The 25,508-nt window shown below is 31.7% G+C and overlaps 1 protein-coding gene across 1 annotated transcript; it reads left to right on the forward strand.

Annotated features, from left to right (window-relative positions):
* Nucleotides 1-6,937: 6,937 nt before the first annotated feature.
* Nucleotides 6,938-23,719, forward strand: LOC139858775 (uncharacterized). The gene is made up of 4 exons (XM_071847611.1): nucleotides 6,938-8,373; nucleotides 21,613-21,859; nucleotide 22,638; nucleotides 23,625-23,719. The coding sequence occupies exons 1-4, from the start codon at nucleotides 6,938-6,940 to the stop codon at nucleotides 23,717-23,719; spliced, it is 1,779 nt and encodes a 592-aa protein (XP_071703712.1).
* Nucleotides 23,720-25,508: the final 1,789 nt, after the last annotated feature.

Raw genomic sequence — 25,508 nt, forward strand, 5'->3', positions numbered from 1 at the left:
TAGTTGGTGGTTGCAGAGGGGCAGCAGTAATAAGGAGTGGTTCGACTAAAGTAGAACTCGGAGCACCATTTGATGATTGAGTAACTCCTGATACTCCATGTCGTTTTCGTGAAGGTTTTGCTGCACCAAGAGGCTGATTTTGATTAATGGTGTTTGAAACTCGTCCTTCTTGATTGTTGCCACTAGAATTCCTTCTCAATTTATATATTTTACACAACGCCCAAGGAGTTAACTGCAAGAAGAAACATGTGGTCATGAAATCATATAATTAGATACTTAATGTGTTAGACTACACGCAATTTTTGGTGCTATTAGATATTTACAAAATTTACTCGATCTTCATCATTTTGCATATATGCATCTATGATTTATGCATTTCTTTACAGCTATAGATAAATTTAAATGCAACTAAAATCAGGCATGATTAATCTTAATGATGATATAAGAAAAAAAATCCATATTCAACCGCCAAACAATATTGTTATTAATCCCTTTCTGTTAGTCGTCGGTCATTTTTCGTTAGTCAATTAATGTTATTATTCATCAAATGAATAATAATTTTATGAGTAAAAGAAAATTTTTTAAAAATTATTATTTATTAAAAAAAAAATCGAATCTACACCCTAAATACAAAACCTTAAACCCTTAAATTTAAGCACTAAATTGGGTTTAATTTGGAAAACAATATTTACTTATTCTTTTTTCCAATAATCAATAATAATCACTAAGGTGTGATCAAACTTATTGGATTTGTGAGTAACAAGCATATTGTTTTAACCTTTTACTTATTGGATTTGTGAACCAAATTAACTTAACTGTTTCCTCATTAATATTTAGTAACTTAAGTATTATCATATGAAGAGCATACAAAACAATCATGCAGTCACTAGCTTAATATATCTAAAAAGAAAAGAGTTACTGTAACATACCAATTTATTCCCAATTGGGAGATTAGTATCATCAATCGTATACTCATACATCTGCCACTCTGTTTTTTTATTCTGTTTATCAAAATAAGTCAAATTTCTTTTATTTCCAACCACTTTTCGTCGATCCGCATCATCATATACCGTCGTACCCGCTTGTGAAGCCTTCCAATACCCAACATACCCACCATTCTCGCCCTTGATTCTTCTCTCCGGTCTCTTCCCATTTGGATATTTCCGCACTAAAGGGGTCAAAAAGTACCAAGTTCCATCGTAATCTCGGTATTGTGCTGTTATCAAATAACATTATAAATATATAAGTTTAGAACAAAATATATCAAGAACCCATCAAGAATTCTTGGATCATATATAAGTTGCTGATTCTTTAACTAGAAAGTTAAAAAAAAAACATAATAATAATACTACATACGTTATATAATATTCTTTCTACGGAGTACGTAGTATGTATATGAATAAATATAATATTTCATGTTACTTACAAGTTGATGAAAGATGGTCTGGGGTGTAGTTATAGAGATTAACTTCGTATAAGCGGAAAGCAGGGGGCTTTGTTCCTGTTTCGATCTTTGGTTTTAAGTAGTAAATGATCAACTCCGAATCAGTTGGACGAAATCGACATCCCGGTGGAGAATCATCAATAAAATCACCCTCCACTTGGTTATTATTAATGACAAATTGACGATTGTTGTCCATATATTTGGATCGATCAACTTAACAACAAAGCAAAGATTAAAGAAAGTTGATGAAGAGTACGTACGTTTATGTTGAATGTGTATGAAGAGTAAAGAAGAGCATTGGTGTATATATATATATATATATATATATATATATATATATATGGTTCGAAGAAAACAAAAAAAAATGTTTGACGCGCAAGTGTTTAAGTGTTATTGGATTCATATAACTATATATTACTTGTTTTTTAAAATTATAACCTGAATTTGTTATTGACTATTTCAATATAATGTTATTTTAATATTTAATATATGAAATTGTTTCAAATTTCAAAATATACATTGCATTTTGTGTTCTGGTTGAATTTATATCTTTTGTTGCCATATTTACTACGTGATTGGATAACTATATAGAGGGAAAAGGTGGAGATTATAACGGTATATAATTTATATACTCCGTATAATATAATTAGTTTAAAGTTTAAATTATTATAATTTGTTACGAAAGAAAAAGACATAATTGTAATAAATTATTAATTATTTAGACAGATAAAGCTAAAAATATGGAGATTATAACGATCTATTAATTTTGATTGGATGAATTTAGTTATTTTTTTCAACCAAAAATCTTACATCGGTAGTAGGAGTAGTAATTAACTATTGTTAACCATGAAGTTTCATTCAAGTATATTTTGTTTTTCTAAGAAAATGGCTCAAGCGGATAAAAATGTTACTCCCTCCGTCCCAAATTAATTCTCTCCAGACAAAAATTACACAGTTTTAAAAAAAGTGACTGTCACATGTACCTTTTCTGTACTTTTTTTTAATTAGAAAACTCTTCTACTTTTGTAATTTAATTATATGATTAGGGACAATATGATAAACTTTACCAAATCTACTTTCCATATTTGGTAGTGGACAATTAATATGGAACATCCCGAAATGAAATAGTGGACGATTAATGTGTGACGGAGGGAGTATATGAAATAATTTTGTCATGTCAATACTTGTTTTGGTTAGTCTTTTTGATTCTATACATAAAAAAAAAAAAATTGTTTAATTCTTTACATTTTTTTATTTACTCGGATAGTCCTTTATTTTCTAACTTAATTTTTATTTAGTCCTTTACATTAATAAGCGTTTAATTATTCCGTTTTCTCACCTTATTTCTTGTTTAGTCACTCTTAAATTTTTGAAAAGTGTATTTTGAAAAATGTCACACTTTTTAAATTTTTGAAAAAGTATATTTTGAAAAAGTGTCACTAAAAACAGTTTTTAGTGACACTTTTTAAATTTTTTAAAAAAATATATTTTGAAAAAGTGTCACACTTTTTAAATTTTGAAAAAGTCTATTTTAAAAAAGTGTCACTAAAAACTGTTGATAGACTTGCACTGATTTTGCAGATTTCGGGATGCGTGAAACATGGATCCAGGGAAGTCGACCAACTCATTGGTTGCCCGCGTTGTTTTTTTGCTTTGTGGTCGACCATAGTCAATTGAGGTGGTAGTCGACCATGTTTACATGGTAGTCGACCATGCTCTGATTGAAGTTTGGTCGACTATACCTTGAAAAATGAGGTGGTCGACCATATTGTTGGTCGACCTAATGGTGTAAAAAGACATTTTTTTTTAAAAAAAGTGTATTTTGAACGAAATTTTTTTAAAAAAGTATATTTTGGCGAATATCCCTAATAACAATAATTAAATCTAAAATTGTTTAAGCTTCATAATAGCTTGTTTGATGAATTCAAGAGCGTTATTAAATCTAAAGGGCTAACTGTGAAAAAGAATGAACAGAAAATGATTAAACTGAGCAATAAGAAAAAATTAATACAAATATTAAATGTTTGTTAGCATATATGACTAAACAAGAAAAAAGTTACAAAATGAAGATTCATTTAGATGAATAAAAGATGTATAGGACTAAATACGTTTTTTGATAGAACTACATAACCTAACACATAATTTTCTCTAAGTTAAAAATTCAATGTATCAAAAACTACTTTTAAGTACATTTTCATTCATTGTATACGAGTAAAAATGTAATATAGTGAGTATTTTTTCAAATTATTTAAGTTTTTATTAGCAAAAATGAAAATATTAGATGTGGTGAATGCACTTGATACTAGAGCATGAGAAGTGATGACAGATTTTTAGTTGACAGTTTAGTGTTTTAGACATTGATGAACTCATAAAAGTATAGAAGTGATGTTCGTGATAGGATCGTACAGTCTAACAACATGTTCTGCAATATAAGCCTACAAGTCCCTCTTTCCTCTATAACCAATTGATAATAGAGGAGGTTCCCTTTAGACTTATATGCATTCATTTGTTTTGTTCCATGACCGATGTCGGATTTTGGTTTGCACCCCAACAAACCTCCCCTCAAACCCAAGTCCATAGGGCATCCCGTCCAATGATAGTCGGGTCCAACCTTTACCGCCGCAACCTCGGAACTCTCCACCTGATTGGGTCCAGGATCAGGGAGATTTTGGTACAAGGCTCCAGGAGCGACTCATCGTCGCCAGGGTGCGCACGCATGCGCTGAGAGGTGCGCTACCTGCACTGTCCGTATCATCTGGGCTATAGCATGACTCTGATATCACTTATAGGATCGTATAGCCCAACAACATGTTCTTGTTTAACTCGATTCGCACTCCACCAATCTCCCACTAGAAGAGACGTTATACAACACCCATCTTTAACCTGACTGTATCATCATCCCACAGCAACAACCCGGCCTGCTAACTACACCTCCTTTTGATACCGCCGGATTTGCACCCGAGTCACGTCGCGCTTCACCCGATGACCTTCGAGCAAGTGAAGTCTTTCGACACAAAAAAAATACCGCGCGCGCTGAGCTATAATTCGATCCTTTTGTTACTAGTTTGGGAAACAATAACTACTCTTTGGCTATGGCATCTACCTCCTTAGTTTTGGAGATAACAGGCCGTTTCAGTGAGACTCGACCCAATTAACCCCATCGCCCAAGCGATCCATCCATACAAAACTTCATCCACCTGGTTTATCTTTCCAATAAAGAACAAACCCGCCGGTGGAACAAACATGTGAATAACCCCATCAAGGTAGCCGTGTGAGAACGCAATCACACCCTTGATCTTCCACGTAACCGTCTTAGCTTTCACCATTAGAACACCGATCATATACGTGCACACGTCTTTTGACAAACCCGATTTTCCATCCCGAGCCAACTCCCACTGTACGGATGTATCTTTAACAGTGACTCTCAAGAAAATCTCTTGTTCATCTTCCTCGGCCGATTGCAACAAAGTTGCCATTGGAAAAGATCTACCCGAAGTGACGAAAGCTCTAGTGTACCCAACTCGACCCGAATTTCCACTAGCTTCAACTTCCTTTAAGCTCCCACTCAAATAAGACCTCTCAACAATACCGGAAAGCATTAGCACGCTAGGACTTTTAACACCCACAAAATCACCTAGAAACTCTTCAACCATATACATGGTTCCCCTCTTGTACCCACGAGCAACCACAAGACTTCCTTTAAATACCATCCATCTTTGATCTCCAAATAGAACATGACACCTTTCATCATCCAATTGCCCAACCGAGATCAACCTACTTTTGAGCTTTGGGATGAATCTCACATTCCTCAAGATCCATGCATAATTCAAGTGTCTAACAACTAGGTCACCCACACCCGCAATATCAAGTGTCTTTCCATCCGCAACTCGGACTTTATCGGAATAACTCTTGAAATTCACCATCTCGTTTATGTATGGGGTAGCATGATAAGAGACACCCGAATCTAAAACCCAAATGTGTGGGTCAAATAACATACAGAGCTTCCGCATTAACTGAACCTCAGGCTCACTAAACGGGGCCATTCCAAGATTCTCTTCCTATAGATGATAATTCTGAAAATATAAAAAAAGAAGCTTGTAAGAAAGAATTGCTACAGTTTGTTGTATTGGACGTTACGTGATTAAGTAAAATAAAAATATCGAAAACATCTTCTGGAACTGATTAAAATTATAGCTTGAAAAGCATACTAACAACTTGAAGAAAAAAAACTATATATCCTTCATCATTAAATGCATAACTGTACTGGTAGACTAATCCGTTCCGATTTCTTGATTAGGTGTTATATGCATTTGTACATAATAAGTATTCGGGTCGGCCCGCTTCGCTGGGCCCAAAATCGGTAGCCTGAAAAAAAAAAAAAAAAAAAAAACACGCAACTTCAAGGTTCGAACCTGCGCCCCTTTAGATTTCAACAAAACTCCTTACCAACTGATCTACGTATTCACTTTGATAAATTTATAGTTTGTTTAATATGCATCTTTTAAATTAGAAGGTTTGTCAAAGTTAAAAAGTTAGTCAAAAGGGGGTGAAATTTAACATAATGTAAAATCCGGGGGGAAAAGGTGACAAAATTGCGAAAAAATTTCAAATGAATAGTTTTATTTTTTTTTTGTCTTTTTGTGTTTTCTAATTGAATCTAAACCGGGGGAAATGTGACAAAATTGCGAAAAAGTTTCAAATGAATAGTTTAATTTTTTTGTCTTTTTGTGTTTTTTAATTGAATCTATATATAATAATATATTTAATTAAGATATTGTAAAATTTACAAATGTACTTCAATCTACATTAATTATATGTTTTGATCGAGTGGAATATCAATAAAAAAAACACTTCTGATAAGAAAATTGTATATGAGGGAGATAGTGAAATTTTCAAAGTAGATGGACATAATTATTTTTCAAAGGTTTTTTTTTTTTTACATCTTAAAATCCACTTTCAATGTCTAAAAATATAAAAAAAAAAAATTTTTGTTTTTTTTTTGAAAGGCCTAAAAATATAATTTTAAATAAAAATATTATTTTAGAAACTTTAAAAAGTATAATGGGTTGATAAACGGGTTTATTTCGGGGCGGGTTTTAATGTACTAAATATTTTAGACGATCTATTAAATTGGCAATGAGATTCATATTTGATCATATCTTCATAGAATCATAGTTGAATACAAATTAACTTGTTCTCTAAGAATTACTTGGTGCCCAAGTACGTAACCACTCTCGACTATAAATATACACCACATTATAAACTTTATACAGAATACAAACGTATTCTCACATTACAAACCTTATACTAACCCACCAAATGGCAGCAGCCACAACCACCTCATTCCTCCTGGGACCGCCAGAGCTCTATCACGGATTCGACCCAAAACGACCTTCCTATTTGCAGGTACTCTTAAACAGGTTGATTGAACCCATGGTGGTCTCAAACTATAACTCCAATTCCAATACCACCACCTCCCCAAATCCACCACCCATGGGTTACACTGAAAACATGTCATCAACATATCTATCTAGTGGCAACCCTTGTCTCGATTTCTTCTACCATGTGGTCCCCGATACTCCACCCGAAACTCTTACTCGGCGTCTGGTGGAGTCCTGGGACCATGACCCTTTAATAACATTAAAATTAATCTGCAACCTTCGTGGAGTACGAGGTACGGGTAAAATGGATAAAGAAGGGTTCTATACATCCGCTTTATGGCTACACAGAAATCACCCTAAAACACTAGCTTGTAATGTGGCTTCCATGGCTGCATTTGGGTACTTCAAGGACTTGCCTGAATTATTATATAGACTTCTTAAAGGATCTGATGCAAGGAAAAAAGAAAACGAACAACGCCCTAAAAAAACATCATTTAGATTCTTTAGACAACAACGTGGTCGCCAATCGAAAGCTCAAAAGGCTGCTGTTGTTAAGATGAAACAAAAGGAAAGGAAGATTGTGCCAAGAGAGGAGAGGATATCGGCCGAGAAGAAACGAATGGAGGCCGTGAAGGAATTTGCAAACAAGATTAGACACGAGAAGAAATATACAATGGCTAAAAAAGCTGTTGATCGATATAAGCGGGACCCGGACTACAGATTCTTGTACGATCGTGTTTCGGATCATTTCGCTGAGTGTTTGCGGTCTGATATTAAGTTTTTGGAAGAAGGAAAGGTAAGAAAGATTAGTCTTGCTGCAAAATGGTGTCCATCTTTGAATCAGTCATTTGACCGGTCAACTTTGCTATGTGAAAGCATTGCAAAGAAAGTCTTCCCTAGGGGAGAATATGCAGAATACGATGGTGTAGAAGAAGGGCATTACACGTACCGTGTTCGTGATCGGTTGAGAAAAGAAATATTGGTGCCTCTTAGGAAAGCGTTAGAGTTACCAGAGGTTTACATTGGAAAGAACGAATGGGGACTGATCCCGTACAATAGAGTTGCTTCGGTGGCCATGACACTCTACAAAGATAAGTTTTTAAAGCATGATGAAACAAGATTTCAAGAGTATTTAGAAAATGCGAAGTCGGGTAAGGCGACAATTGCATCCGGTGCATTACTTCCACACGAGATCATATCGCGTTTACGGGGATATGATGGGGGTCTGGTTGCAGAGCTTCAATGGAAAAGAATGGTGGATGATATGGCAAAAATTGGGAAGTTTAACAACTGCTTGGCGATTTGTGATGTTTCGGGTAGCATGATTGGGCAACCAATGGATGTGTGTGGGGCTCTTGGCATTCTTGTTTCTGAATTAAGCAAAGAGCCATGGAAAGGGAAAGTAATTACGTTTAGTCAAAACCCGACGTTGCAGATGGTGAAAGGAAAGAATTTGAAATCGAAGACTCAATTTATGAGAAAGATGGAGTGGGGTATGAACACTAATTTCCAAAAGGTGTTTGATTTGATACTTGAAGTGGCAAGTATGTGATGACCCGGGAATTTCCGACCAAATTTAAGCTTAATCTTCATATGAATTCGGTAAGATAAGCAAAGTCTGTAATATTGAAATCTCAAAAACTTTGAACTGTGTTCATGTATACATTTGAACTTTGACCAGTCCCGACGATTCACGAACAATTAGTTACAAACAAATATATATAGATACATAAATAAGTGTGCTCATATATATAGGTGTATATATATATATATATATATATATATATATATATATATATATATATATATATATATATATAAACAAAAGTATATATATAATAATTTGAAATAATAAAATACAACTTAATCAATTTAAATTAAAATTGTAAACTAATGAACAGAATAATTAAGTGATTATGAATCTATATAAGTATAGATATAAAAGACTTCTATTAATAGCTATTGTATTGAAATATTTATAAAATACATAAATATTCAATATTCAATAGATGTATTCATATAATATATGATATAAATTGTAATATAAATATATTAAATGTAATTACAAGTCTAATTATAATTATTATATGAATATTTTTACATTCATTAATATTATTAATATTAATATTAATATCAATATTATTAAGATTCTAATACTGAAATTGTTACATTTGATTTGTTGTTATCATTAATATTATAACTAGTAATAAGGTTATAAATTTAGTTATGTGATTAATATTAGTAATATTATTAAATATTATTATTTCCATTTTCATTAAGAATTATTATTATTTATTATTATTATTAATGTAATTAATATATCTACTAGTTGTTAATATTTGTTATATATGATATAAAAATCAAGATAGTATGAGTTTGTTACATGTAACAATCGAAACTGTTTAAACTTTTGGATTCTGTCTCCAATCAGATTCACATAACAAGGACTGATTCAACAATCAAACAAAATCAGTTTCAAGTCCCTTTCTGCCTTTTTATTTTTCTCCTTGATTGAAATCTGTCGACCTGTTCTTGCTACAAAATAACTTTCAGTAATATATTTAAATTAGTGCATTTGATTGAATGATTGGTCTAGTTATTTTGCTTTCTATTTTTAAATCACTTTCACAACTATCTATCTCCTATCTAAAATAATATCCATATACCTTTACATATAGAGATACTGACACACGTACAAACATCACCCATTAACCACAAGACTTGCAATATCATTGCCGCTATACATACTTTTGTCTTTATGTTTAGATGTCGATAAACAACACCACCACAAGTGCTGCTGTTATCTTATTTTGGTTAAGCTTGTTCGAACCTTCACAAACCACAATCATGCATATACAACCGCCACCACCACGACCGGTCACACTACCTTAATCATCTCCAGTAATCATCAAAACAATTCACCATCTTCTTAAAACCCACATCACCACCTTCAACCCTATCATCCACCTTAAACCACATACCACCGTGATCTCCCACAGCTCCTGCCTCCTGTTACTGATTTAGGACCATCATTACAGTAGCTTAATACTACATCTTACGATCACCAACTTCATCAAAGCTCACTTGTATCTTTGTGGTAGACTGCTATTGCTATCTACTCCTTTATATTTCTGTTTCGGTCCAGAAATATCACACAAGGATCACCACCCCCAACCCGTTATCATATTTTTTTTTCTCTTTCTTTTCTCTTTTCCAGTCACTAAACTAATAACGATGGTGTTTATTTAATGGCAATAATACGGGTATGATGATGATATGGGATCAAGATGATTTGAATCACTTGGTATATTATATTTTGTTGTACCTTTGGTAGACGTTTGCAAACAAGGAATTCCACCCACTTGAGTATTTATTTCATTTGATATATTACTATATTCAACCACTTGTTGATTGATTAATCGATGGATTGTGAAGTGGCAGACAATATGATTCGCATTGTTTAAAGTAGAAGAAGATGACAACTAGATAGTTTCCCCTCTTTCTTTTTGGTTCCTTACTTTTTCCCATCGAACACATGTAAACCAAATTAAAAAGTGTTTTAGACTGATTACATGAGCTTATACCTTCTAGGTTGGACCGAGTTATATATGGACCTTTATTATGTAGTTGTTAACGGGTTGCTTTGTTAGGACATGATTTAATTGGGCTGGGATTATAGATAGTATTGATATATGATGAATTGGTAATAAACGGGTATGATGATGATGAGTTAAAGAAGTAGCTAGATGATGATGAAATGGGTACACATGTGTGGAACGATGATGCTTAGGTTTTGATTAAATTAAGGATGATGATTCACGGTGATGGAAGAAACCGTGGGGTATGGTGTTATGATGATTATGATTCAGTTGTGATAAAGATGAATATTGATTCGAAAAAAATGATGATGAGGGTTTGATACTTGAAGAATGATACAAGATTATGTTGAAGATGATACAAGAAAATGGAAACAGGATTATTCGGATTAAAAAGAGTTAATCCAGGAATAAAACTATAAAAACAAGATAGCCTAGTTGGTTTGGGTGCGTGGTGCTTAAGCTAGAGGTCGAGGGTTCGAGTCTTGTATGGGGCATTTCTTTTTAGAAAAAGCTTGGAGAGGGTATACACTTTTACTTTATTATTATTATTATTATTATCATTATTATTATTATTATTATTATTATTATTATTATTATTATTATTATTATTATTAATTGTTAAATATATTGTTAATGTTATGATTACAAATACAAATTCTAAGTATTAGGTATTAGTTAGAAACGTTGTTAAAATTATGAATTAAAGATTATGAATACAGATGATAAGTAAGATATAATTTAAATGAAGTATTTTTATATCATTTTTATTATCATTATTATTATTATTATTACTATAATAATATAAATATTATTTTTATTATTATTATTACCATTTTTATTTTTTATTATTATTATCATAAGTATTAACATTACTATTAGTAATAATATCATTCTTATTATGAGTATCATAATTATAATAACTCTTATCATTAAAATTAGTTGTATTATTATTAAGACTAAAATTAAAATTTGTCAATTTCTATTAAACTTATCTTTTTACTAAAATGAAAAGTATCATTTTTATTATAACCATTATTATTATTTTTATACTATAACAAATATATTTTATTACATATACTATAATTATATTAATACTACATTTAATCATATATTAAATATATCTAATTAAGTTATTAATAAAACATATGATATAAAATAAGAAATAAAATCACTAATAATATATATATTTGTTCGATTACCATTACATGTATTAATATACATGATTGAATAATAGGTTCGTGAATCCGAGGTCAACTCTATACTTGTTCAATGTCGTTCTATGTATTTTTACTACAAAATACATTATGGTGAGTTCATTTGCTCCCTTTTTACTCATTACATTTTTGGACTGAGAATACATGCAAATGCTTTATTAACTGTTTTACAATATTTATATGCGTGAGTTCATTTGCTCCCTTTTTACTCATTACATTTTTGGGCTGAGAATACATGCAAATGCTTTATTAACTGTTTTACAATATTTATATGCGTGAGTTTCATTTGCTCCCTTTTTAAATGCTTTTGCAATATATATTTTTGGGACTGAGAATACATGCGCTGCTTTTATAACTGTTTTACGAAATAGACACGAGTAAATGAAACTACATTCTATGGCTGGATTATTAAACCGAATATGCCCCTTTTTATTAAGTCTGGTAATCTAAGAATTAGGGAACAGACACCCTAATTGACGCGAACTCTAAAGATAGATCTATCGGGCCCAACTAGCCCCATCCAAAGTACCGGATGCTTTAGTACTTCGAAATTTATATCATGTCCGAAGGAGGATCCCGGAATGATGGGGATATTCTTATATGCATATTGTGAATGTCGGTTACTAGGTGTTCAATCCATATGAATGGTATTTTTGTCTCTATGCATGGGACGTATGCTTATGAGAAATGAAAATATGAAATCTTGTGGTCTATTAAAATTATGAAATGATTATTTATGTTAAACTAATGAACTCACCAACCTTTTGGTTGACACTTAAAACATGTTTATTCTCAGGTACGAAAGAAATCTTCCGCTATGCATTTGCTCATATTATAGATATTACTTGGAGTCATTCATGATATATTTCAAAAGACGTTGCATTCGAGTCGTTGAGTTCATCAAGATTATTATTTAGTCATTTATAGTATGAATATTATGAAATGGTATGCATGCTTGTCAACTTTCGATGTAGATGAAAGTTTGTCTTTTAAAAACGAATGCAATGTTTGTAAAATGTACCATTTAGAGGTCAAGTACCTCGCGATGTAACCAAATGTTATGTAACCGTCCATATGGATTTGGTCGGGGTCTTTACAGTTGGTATCAGAGCGTTGGTCTTAGCGAACCAGGTCTTACATTAGTGTGCCTAACTGATAAGTCGATAGGATGCATTAGTGAGTCTGGACTTCGACCGTGTCTGCATGTCAAAAGTTTTACTTATCATTTTTAGTCGGAAATCATCTGCTTATCATCCTTAAGAAATTATCTGCTTATCATTCCTAGTCTAGACACATCTTATTGCAATGATTGCATGAATAGTGTATAGACAAAATTCGTATCTTAGCGTATATGCTAATTCATATCTTAGCATATCCGTTACTGTAGACTTTGCCTGTCAGCTTCCGTAGATTCCTCCATAACTTATGGGATTTTAGTATTATATGCATATGTAAATTATGTATTGCAGGATTCTAATCTACATCCTATAATCTATTTCTTATCGAAAATCCTTCATCTGATCGTACGAGATGAATCCCTCAACCATTTCGAATTCCTCGGATTTCGACAGCTATTCTGATATGGATTTTCACCTAAACTCCGAAAGCAGCGTCACCAGAATGAATCAACCAATCATCCATCCCCAATTCATCTGATGAGTTCGTAGTCGACTTAATCAATGGAGACGAGAAGAAGACGATACTTTCCACCAACCGAATTCACCTCTTGACAATGAACTTTAAGCGTTTACTGGCGAACCTGTTCGAGACACCATTTTCAGTCTCATTTCCAGGGTAACTCGACAAGATTATATTCTATCCACAATTCTGAACCTTATTCATCCGCTCGTTCCAACTGACAATCATCCTGGAGTAATAAGTCAATGAAATTCGCGATCGAAAAAAAATCAATTTGGAGAATATGGTGCAAAATGTACCAGCTTCAGCAACATCACCGGCACCACCAGCACCATCAGTAACAGCACCAGTACCATCAACAATCCATGCTTCAATATCACTATCTGTACTTCGAGTATGATCTTCGTTCTACGTATCGTTCTACCTCATTTATCTTCGTTTGACATGGCGAATATGTAATCTCTAAAGTTTTAGAGATTTTTTATTCTAGTTCCAACCGAAAACTAAATGAGTATAATATCATATTAACTCAATGAATCCATGATTACATCTGAAGAAAATGTATATGTATATATGTTTTTCATAAAGATTGTAATTAAAAATTCTTTCGTACAAAGTGTTAATTGTGAAAATATTTTAACGGGTAGGTAATACCCGAGGAATATTTAGATTTCGCATTAATAAGTTACACTGTACATTCTTCGAATCTGATTCAACAGTCATTCACTATCCTACTTACATCCACCGGTATCCGTATCCGTCTCCGCAGAATAACCATTTTCATTCAATTTTAAATTTGAATTGTGACCTATCAAAATCCAACAAGTGGCATATTGAAGAAATAATGGACACAATAAAAAGTGATTAGAAACAGACTAATTAACAATATGAAATTTTGTTAAGAAACCACGCTAACAAGATCCTAGCTAACTGTTCCTAGCTAACTGGTTACATTTTATTTATCACAATTTAATTATCGCAATTTACATTCTCGCAATTTTATTTATCGTCATTTAATTTCTGTTATTTATTTTACGCACTTTATTTATCGTCATTCTGTTATTTACGCATTTTAAATATCGAGACACGTATACAATGTTTTGACATATCATATCGACTCATCTATATATATATATATATATATATATATATATATATATATATATATATATATATATATATATATATATATATATATATATATATATATATATATATAGTTTGAGTTGTGATCGAGTCTGAGACGTATACGGGTCATGATACGTATTAATTAATTCAAATATTATATATTAAACTATTTATGAATTACTGGACTGTTACTGTGGACTATCAACTGTGGACTACCAACACTGGACAATTAAAATGAATTAAATTATTGATTATAACATATGAAACTAAATAATTCTTCAAGTTTGCCACTTGATTTCATTCTAAACCCCATTCGTATCATCACAATTACAACCTGCGTTTAAACCTTTCATGATTCTTGAAAACACCTCAATCGATAGGATGAATCAACCGCACTTCATCTACGGGAGAAAAGATTGATGCATTTAGTTATGCATCTGAAAAACTCTCGAAAACTGAGTAAACGTTTAACACATAGTTGTGCTAATTCATTTAGTGTTATTATTACCCAAAATAACTTGGTAATTCCTTTCAAAGTAGCAAATTTTGTCACAGCTCCAGCAAATCAACTTCGATTTTTCGTTCGAAACAACCTTATTATCACCTTGATTTATATGTATGCTCTTTTATTGTTACCAGGGAACCTTTTATATTCCACCATATTACCGTCAGCGTTTAATCATCTAAAAACAAAATTCTCTTGAAATCACCTCAGATCGATAACCAATGATTCAGATGTGGTAGCAGTAAATGTAGAAGAATCGGCAAGCAGAACTTTGAAAACTCACAGCATATCTACATCAACAGTTATATGTATAACATTTATTTCTTAGAATAATGATCTTCCATTCTGAAATTCTGAAAAGCACCCAGTCTGCAAACCAATACTTTGAATTTTGAAAAGTTGAATGAAGCAACAAAAAAACTGTAAACGACCCTAATCATCAGAAGTTTGATGATAAAGAATAGAATGTTGGAAAAGCTCAGAAAAGTTGGAACTGAAAAACGGATTGAGCTAACCACGAAGGAGACCAAGGACAAATACAAGGACCAAACCCTATATTCAAAGGATCCAGATAATTCTGGATCCGATGAAATCTTTAGAGAATATCCTGCTCCGAGGTCATGTTAAAATCTTGCGAAAAATCTTTCTTCATCAACCATCGAACCTAGAAATTTCAAAATATCATCATCAATACCTTCGATATTTCTGAGGATCTTTTCATAAATATTCTCGTCCGAAATTATATATCTCTTCGTGCTTCCTGTGTATCATTATATCGAAAACATTCAATAGAAAATTTAATACCGAAAAGCGGATTATGCGAAACTATGAAGGAAGCCGTGGATAAATAACAAAGAATAAGTTTGACTTCAAAGAATCCAAATGATTCTGTTTCTGATGAAATCTTTAGCGAATACCTTGCTTTCGAATTTAAACCCTTACGGATAAATCTTCTTCATCATCCATCGATATTAGAAATTCCAAGATATCATCGTATCTTTCATTATAAATATCCTCCATATTTCGGAAGATATTTTCATAACTATTCTTATCTGAAATCATTAATCTATTCCTGATATCAGTGTTACATCATATAGAAACTGTTAGTTTCTATATTCTGTAAACTTTCAAGCTTAAAATATGAATGTTATTGAAGTAATGTTGGGAACTGATGCATGAATTAGTATAATATAATGACACTTGATCAACGTGATTATATTACAGTAAGTCATGCTGAGTTTCTAAATGGAACATGATGATTCACAGATTTTAACGTCATCATGTGCCATGTTACATAACTCTTTCATTCTGCTTAACTTCTGAACATATCAAGAAAATATATTCTTGATAGTTCTATTCATAGTGATTCTGGTAATTTGACAAAATCAAATCGTGCTAATACGTTCTTTCTTGTTTAGAACATGTTGTTCATTCAAAAAAAATCCATACTTACGAATTCTGGACCATTATTCGCTTGATTTAAAGTCGGGAAGAGAAAACAAGAGCATGAAGCTCCGATATATAAGGGAAAATATAAAACCCAACCACAACACCGAAATTACAAACTGTGGATATCAGTGCGTATAGCAATATAAAGACACGGGACGATTATGACCACAATAATCCCTAGAGCATAGTAGAAATAAATAGATTCTTCTGGTGGGAGTTGGAAAAGAAGAACGATCATTGCGATAGTCAGAATAAGAACAAGGATTAGAACCGGATTAAGCATTATTATAATCTTTTGGTTATATGAACTGAGAAAGAAGGTATAGAAGTGGTGGAAACTAATGGAACGGAAAAGGTAAATTTATAATGGAAATATCAGACAGAGTAATCAAGGCAGATCACCGTATTTATTTATAGAGATCTTGATTTCTTTATTCGTCGAAGAATCAAATCTTTTAGATTTCGAAGATTTTCTTTATATCCCTTGAATTCCGGAATTCAATCAAGACAACGTCAAAAGTTAAAACGAAACTTCATTTATTCATTTCACTCTTTTGTGATAACCACATTCGTGCTCTTCGAATAATCGAATTATTTTATCTGTATTATTCAATAATGATAAAACTCTATTTATCAGCTCATATTCGTCAGGAAAACATATTTATTGTTAGCCATGACGACCTCACTCAAATTTCGGGACGAAATTTCTTTAACGGGTAGGTACTGTGATGATCCGGGAATTTCCGACCAAATTTAAGCTTAATCTTCATATGAATTCGGTATGATAAGCAAAGTCTGTAATATTGAAATCTCAAAAACTTTGAACTGTGTTCATGTATACATTTGAACTTTGACCAGTCTCGACGATTCACGAACAATTAGTTACAAACAAATATATATAGATATATAAATACGTGTGCTCATATATATAGGTATATGTGTGTGTTTATATATATATATATATATATATATATATATATATATATATATATATATATATATATATATATATATATATATATATATATATATATATATATATATATATATATATATATCTGTATATGTATATATAAATATAAACAAAAGTATATATATATAATAATTTGAAATAATAAAATACAACTTAATCAATTTAAATTAAAATTGTAAACTAATGAACAGAATAATTAAGTGATTATGAATCTATATAAGTATAGATATAAAAGACTTCTATTAATAGCTATTGTATTGAAATATTTATAAAATACATAAATATTCAATATTCAATAGATGTATTCATATAATATATGATATAAATTGTAATATAAATATATTAAATGTAATTACAAGTCTAATTATAATTATTATATGAATATTTTTACATTCATTAATATTATTAATATTAATATTAATATCAATATTATTAAGATTCTAATACTGAAATTGTTACATTTGATTTGTTGTTATCATTAATATTATAACTAGTAATAAGGTTATAAATTTAGTTATGTGATTAATATTAGTAATATTATTAAATATTATTATTTCCATTTTCATTAAGAATTATTATTATTTATTATTATTAATGTAATTAATATATCTACTAGTTGTTAATATTTGTTATATATGATATAAAAATCAAGATAGTACGAGTTTGTTACATGTAACAATCGAAACTGTTTAAACTTTTGGATTCTGTCTCCAATCAGATTCACATAACAAGGACTGATTCAACAATCAAACAAAATCAGTTTCAAGTCCCTTTCTGCCTTTTTATTTTTCTCCTTGATTGAAATCTGTTGACCTGTTCTTGCTACAAAATAACTTTCAATAATATATTTAAATTAGTGCATTTGATTGAATGATTGGTCTAGTTATTTTGCTTTCTATTTTTAAATCACTTTCACAACTATCTATCTCCTATCTAAAATAATATCCATATACCTTTACATATAGAGATACTGACACACGTACAAACATCACCCATTAACCACAAGACTTGCAATATCATTGCCGCTATACATACTTCTGTCTTTATGTTTAGATGTCGATGAACAACACCACCACAAGTGCTGCTGTTATCTTATTTTGGTTAAGCTTGTTCGAACCTTCACAAACCACAATCATGCATATACAACCACCACCACCACGACCGGTCACACTACCTTAATCATCTCCGGTAATCATCAAAACAATTCACCATCTTCTTAAAACCCACATCACCACCTTCAACCCTACCATCCACCTTAAACCACATACCACCGTGATCTCCCACAGCTCCTGCCTCCTGTTACTGATTTAGGACCATCATTACAGCAGCTTAATACTGCATCTTACGATCACCAACTTCATCAAAGCTCACTTGTATCTTTGTGGTAGACTGCTATTGCTATCTACTCCTTTATATTTCTGTTTCGGTCCAGAAATATCACACAAGGATCACCACCCCCAACCCGTTATCATATGTTTTTTTTTCTCTTTCTTTTCTCTTTTCCAGTCACTAAACTAATAACGACGGTGTTTATTTAATGGCAATAATACGGGTATGATGATGATATGGGATCAAGATGATTTGAATCACTTGGTATATTATATTTTGTTGTACCTTTGGCAGACATTTGCAAACAAGGAATTCCACCCACTTGAGTATTTATTTCATTTGATATATTACTATATTCAACCACTTGTTGATTGATTAATCGATGGATTGTGAAGTGGCAGACAATATGATTCGCATTGTTTAAAGTAGAAGAAGATGACAACTAGATAGTTTCCCCTCTTTCTTTTTGGTTCCTTGCTTTTTCCCATCGAACACATGTAAACCAAATTAAAAAGTGTTTTAGACTGATTACATGAGCTTATACCTTCTAGGTTGGATCGAGTTATATATGGACCTTTATTATGTAGTTGTTAATGGGTTGCTTTGTTAGGACATGATTTAATTGGGCTGGGATTATAGATAGTATTGATATATGATGAATTGGTAATAAACGGGTATGATGATGACGAGTTAAAGAAGTAGCTAGATGATGATGAAATGGGTACACATGTGTGGAACGATGATGCTTAGGTTTTGATTAAATTAAGGATGATGATTCACGGTGATGGAAGAAACCGTGGGGTATGGTGTTATGATGATTATGATTCAGTTGTGATAAAGATGAATATTGATTCGAAAAAAATGATGATGAGGGTTTGATACTTGAAGAATGATACAAGATTATGTTGAAGATGATACAAGAAAATGGAAACAGGATTATTCGGATTAAAAAGAGTTAATCCAGGAATAAAACTATAAAAACAAGATAGCCTAGTTGGTTTGGGTGCGTGGTGCTTAAGCTAGAGGTCGAGGGTTCGAGTCTTGTATGGGGCATTTCTTTTTAGAAAAAGCTTGGAGAGGGTATACACTTTTACTTTATTATTATTATTATTATTATTATTATTATTATTATTATTATTATTATTATTATTATTATTATTATTATTATTATTATTATTATTATTATTATTATCATTATTATTATTATTATTATTATTATTATTATTATTATTATTATTATTATTAATTGTTAAATATATTGTTAATGTTATGATTACAAATACAAATTCTAAGTATTAGGTATTAGTTAGAAACGTTGTTAAAATTATGAATTAAAGATTATGAATACAGATGATAAGTAAGATATAATTTAAATGAAGTATTTTTATATCATTTTTATTATCATTATTATTATTATTATTACTATAATAATATAAATATTATTTTTATTATTATTATTACCATTTTTATTTTTTATTATTATTATCATAAGTATTAACATTACTATTAGTAATAATATCATTCTTATTATGAGTGTCATAATCATAATTATAATAACTCTTATCATTAAAATTAGTTGTATTATTATTAAGACTAAAATTAAAATTTGTCAATTTCTATTAAACTTATCTTTTTACTAAAATGAAAAGTATCATTTTTATTATAACCATTATTATTATTTTTATACTATAACAAATATATTTTATTACATATACTATAATTATATTAATACTACATTTAATCATATATTAAATATATCTAATTAAGTTATTAATAAAACATATGATATAAAATAAGAAATAAAATCACTAATAATATATATATTTGTTCGATTACCATTACATGTATTAATATACATGATTGAATAATAGGTTCGTGAATCCGAGGTCAACTCTATACTTGTTCAATGTCGTTCTATGTATTTTTACTACAAAATACATTATGGTGAGTTCATTTGCTCCCTTTTTACTCATTACATTTTTGGGCTGAGAATACATGCAAATGCTTTATTAACTGTTTTACAATATTTATATGCGTGAGTTCATTTGCTCCCTTTTTACTCATTACATTTTTGGGCTGAGAATACATGCAAATGCTTTATTAACTGTTTTACAATATTTATATGCGTGAGTTTCATTTGCTCCCTTTTTAAATGCTTTTGCAATATATATTTTTGGGACTGAGAATACATGCGCTGCTTTTATAACTGTTTTACGAAATAGACACGAGTAAATGAAACTACATTCTATGGCTGGATTATTAAACCGAATATGCCCCTTTTTATTAAGTCTGGTAATCTAAGAATTAGGGAACAGACACCCTAATTGACGCGAACTCTAAAGATAGATCTATCGGGCCCAACTAGTCCCATCCAAAGTACCGGATGCTTTAGTACTTCGAAATTTATATCATGTCCGAAGGAGGATCCCGGAATGATGGGGATATTCTTATATGCATATTGTGAATGTCGGTTATCAGGTGTTCAATCCATATGAATGGTATTTTTGCCTCTATGCATGGGACGTATGCTTATGAGAAATGAAAATATGAAATCTTGTGGTCTATTAAAATTATGAAATGATTATTTATGTTAAACTAATGAACTCACCAACCTTTTGGTTGACACTTAAAGCATGTTTATTCTCAGGTACGAAAGAAATCTTCCGCTATGCATTTGCTCATATTAGAGATATTACTTGGAGTCATTCATGATATATTTCAAAAGACGTTGCATTCGAGTCGTTGAGTTCATCAAGATTATTATTTAGTCATTTATAGTATGAATATTATGAAATGGTATGCATGCTTGTCAACTTTCGATGTAGATGAAAGTTTGTCTTTTAAAAACGAATGCAATGTTTGTAAAATGTACCATTTAGAGGTCAAGTACCTCGCGATGTAACCAAATGTTATGTAACCGTCCATATGGATTTGGTCGGGGTCTTTACAAAGTAAGGGTAGATTGAGGAAAAAGGATATGATAAAGAGAGTGTTTGTGTTTAGCGATATGGAATTTGACCAAGCTTCGAAGAAACCATGGGAGACGGATTATAAAGTGATAAAGAGAAAGTTTGAAGAGAAAGGGTACGAGGTGCCGGATATGGTGTTTTGGAATCTGAGGGATTCACGAGCAACTCCGGTTTTAGGGAAGGAGAATGGGGTAGCGCTTGTTAGCGGATTCTCAAAGAACTTGATGAAGGTGTTTGATGTGTCAAGACGTAACCTTTAAAATGTAGACAATATGCTTAATAATTAACACATAATACAGGCAACTAAAACCCGATCATGTAGTAACTAGCAAGTAAATTGACCAGTTCGATCCACAGGGAGAAGTTTGTTTAAATGATTTTACCACAATTAATTATTCTAAAAAGGGGGTTTATATTTAAAGTTGTGTTTTTGTTTAACGAAACAGTAAATAAAAATAATAATTAACAAGAATGAGAATGCGGTGTTTACTTCTTTGCTTGATAAATGACAGGGATTGTTCTTTTATAATTAAAACCGTTATGCGATAGTTACAATAGAGTAGTTTATATCAATTTCACAATATCTATAAACTTAAGAACTATGTTTAATCAACAGGATTCTTTCTTGGTTAAATTCACATAAAACCTAGTTTACTAAGATCACTCTAAGTAAGCTACATGATTGTAAAACCTAAAAATCATCCAATTATCATCCTATATTCACATATAGGTGTCTAGATCACTAGGTGTTGAAGTACAAATTATAGCCTTTGATAAATTCACATAAATCAAGTCATAACTCGTAAATTTGAACTAGAATATAAAGATAGTTACAACAATGGATTTCTTGAAAGAACATGGTGATTTAGATTGATTAACTAACAAGATTCAACCTGGTTAAACTCACGTGAAACCTTAATTACAACAATCACTTGAGGTAATTTCATAACTATGTTGCTTTGGAACTTATTCAATTACCGAATTAAACACATAACAAAATCACTTAAGTGTACGTATCTAATCGTCTAGATTACTAGATGTATTGAAGTATAGATTGTTTTCCTAGTTAACTCACATTAATAGGTTGCAATCTATATAATTGAAGTAATGATCTAAACATGCATAACAATGGTTATTACGGTTGAACTAGATAATTAAATCAATCAAACATATGTATAACTAGCATAACATCAAAGTATAGAACAATCCCAAGCCATAAATCTTACATTGAAGCAAACACACAAGGCTTTTAGCCTAACATAATCATAGTAGAACTAATGAAACAGTAAATACAAGTTGAATTCATGTTAAAAAGATATAGAACAATAGTACCAATTGCGATAAATGATCCTAGCTTAATATTGATGTTGAAAGAGTGGAGATTAACTTGCAGCCTTCCTTGGACCTTGAAAATCGTCTTAAAACTGGGGGAGAACGTAGTAGTGAAGGTCTCTCAAGTAAGTAACCATTTGCTTCATTAAATAGCCTCAAAAGTTAGGTATTTTGGCCAGAAAGTGACCAGATGCACCGCATCTCTTTGGGATGCGCCGCATCTCTTTACGTTTAGTAGATTCCAGCTCGATTCTGCACTCAGGACTGTCGGTAAGGGGTCAGATGCGCCGCATCTGGGACAGATGCGCCGCATCTGGCTTGGATGCGCCGCATCCATCTCAGATGCGCCGCATCTGTTGCTATTTTGGCCCAGAAGTCTTCATGCTCCGCATCTGAAACTGTCGGGAGTTATTTGGTGTAAAGATGCGCCGCATCTAAGAGAGATGCGCCGCATTTGGACCTGTTTCAGTGGTTTCAGGCTTTTTAACGCATTCGATCTTCGTTTTAACTCTGTTTTCGCTGTTGGTCTTCATTTATTCATTCACAATGGACTTTTTACAAATGTACATGAATTACAATACATACGTATAACAATTACGTACAAATGGAACAACATTGGATCGAAATAACGACAATAAACATGTATAATTTTGGCGTTATCAGTGTTCATGAAAAATGGAGGTGTTATCAACCCTGAAATTGTACTCGAGAGTGTCATTTCCGGTGAGGAGTACAGCAAACTGGTTGTGGTTGATTAATTAATTACAAATTAACTCATTGATCCATGTATTATTAGTTTTTGGTTCCCTTTCGGGCCCGAGAATTTGAGTCGTTTTGCCAGCAGACTAATCTCGAGGTGACAACCTTCTTTGCAAGCTGCCCGGAGTCATGCATGTTTAACCTCTATGGCCATTGGGTCTTGAAAAAAAATTAGGCTTGACAATGTAAACCAAAACTTTCAAAAATGTCCAATGAATTTTTCTTCAACCTATTAAGTCTTATACAAAATATAAAAGAACGGGTCAAATGGGTATCAAATCCTAAGTTCAAAAAATAGAGAACGGGTCTAATGAGTCTTGTGAATGGATTAAATGGGTAAAGTATAACAAGATCATCCGTCAATAATTTCTAAAAGCGCTAATGGTTATATCAATTATTATTAATATTTTCTTATATAAAAATAAATATTAATAATACTAGAACAATATAATAAATACAAAAAATCAAATGTAAAAGTATATGACTTGTTTGGCCCCATTTGACCCGTTACCCGTTTCGACCTGTTACCCACCCGACCCAACCTGACCCGTTTGGACACGTTTAAAATTTTTACCCATTTGACCCATGACCCATTTCAACCCAAAACCGTTTTGACCCGTTATCCAAACCGACCCAACCGGACCCGTTTGCCAGGTATAATTTCATTAGAGTTGAAATGTGTCACCTCTGTGTATAAAACCTTTTGTATGAGTTTCTTTTGAAATGAGGTAATTAGCAATATAAAAACAAACATTGTCAATACACCAATTAAATCAAAATAAGTTTTGAAATTAGAAGGTTGAGTGAATTAGTGTTTTCAGTCAATCCCACCCATACCAAACATTTTCCGTTTTAGTGAAACATGTTACCCGACCCGCCCATTTCCACTGTTATGGAATATCTATTCACCGAACTCAATTTTTAAATTATATGATATGTGTGTAAACAAATACATGTTCTATTTGCTAGTGAAGAATGTGCTTGTAGTTGACATACCTTTGAGTCAACACTAAATCTAAGGAGCAGCTGCAGGTGCAGCTTCTTCAAGATTTAGTTCCTGAAACCGTATTACATGTTTGCATACTGTTGTACAACAATTCAATAATAAATCAATTAAGATGTTCATATTGTTAATCTGTTACATGACAATAGAATTATAAATCAATTACACATCTACATTCTTCGCCTGAAAATTTTATCAACTAAGTTTGAGCCCGTGCGGTGAAGGTTAGTTGTAATTATAGACAAATAGAAAAAAACACTACCATAAAGTTTCACTTCGAGTAGCATACTTAACATGATCTCTTATACAGAGTACCTCAGAAGCCACAAACTCGATGATATGTTTAGTTGTACGCTTAATGATCTTTATAGTAACCGAATCGCACAACAATAATTCTTTACTCTCCTTCGCGCCTAAGCAAGCCATATTGACCCGGAGGCAAAACATGTGCTATGTACCACAAATTCACCATATCAAATTTAATAATATTCAGATAACAATTCAACAATCAAAGTGATCTACATATTGAAAACTAATATTATGAGCATCAATAAGTGTCTTTTTTGTGCATGATTTGAGGATGAGCATCTTAATGCTTCTTATACAAAGATCAGATTAAAAATAGCAGCTCAATTGACGTAAGCTTGTAGTCATAACTGTTGGAGATATGGAGAACTTTAAACAATTAGAGGGAAGATTCCAGGAAACTCACACGAAGCTTCCACGAAGTTGTTAGGAAACTCACATGTAGCTTCCACGAAGTTGTGAGAAAATTCACATGTAGC

This window comes from Rutidosis leptorrhynchoides, chromosome 1 (genome assembly GCF_046630445.1).
Source record: "Rutidosis leptorrhynchoides isolate AG116_Rl617_1_P2 chromosome 1, CSIRO_AGI_Rlap_v1, whole genome shotgun sequence".
Classification (NCBI taxonomy): domain Eukaryota; kingdom Viridiplantae; phylum Streptophyta; class Magnoliopsida; order Asterales; family Asteraceae; genus Rutidosis; species Rutidosis leptorrhynchoides.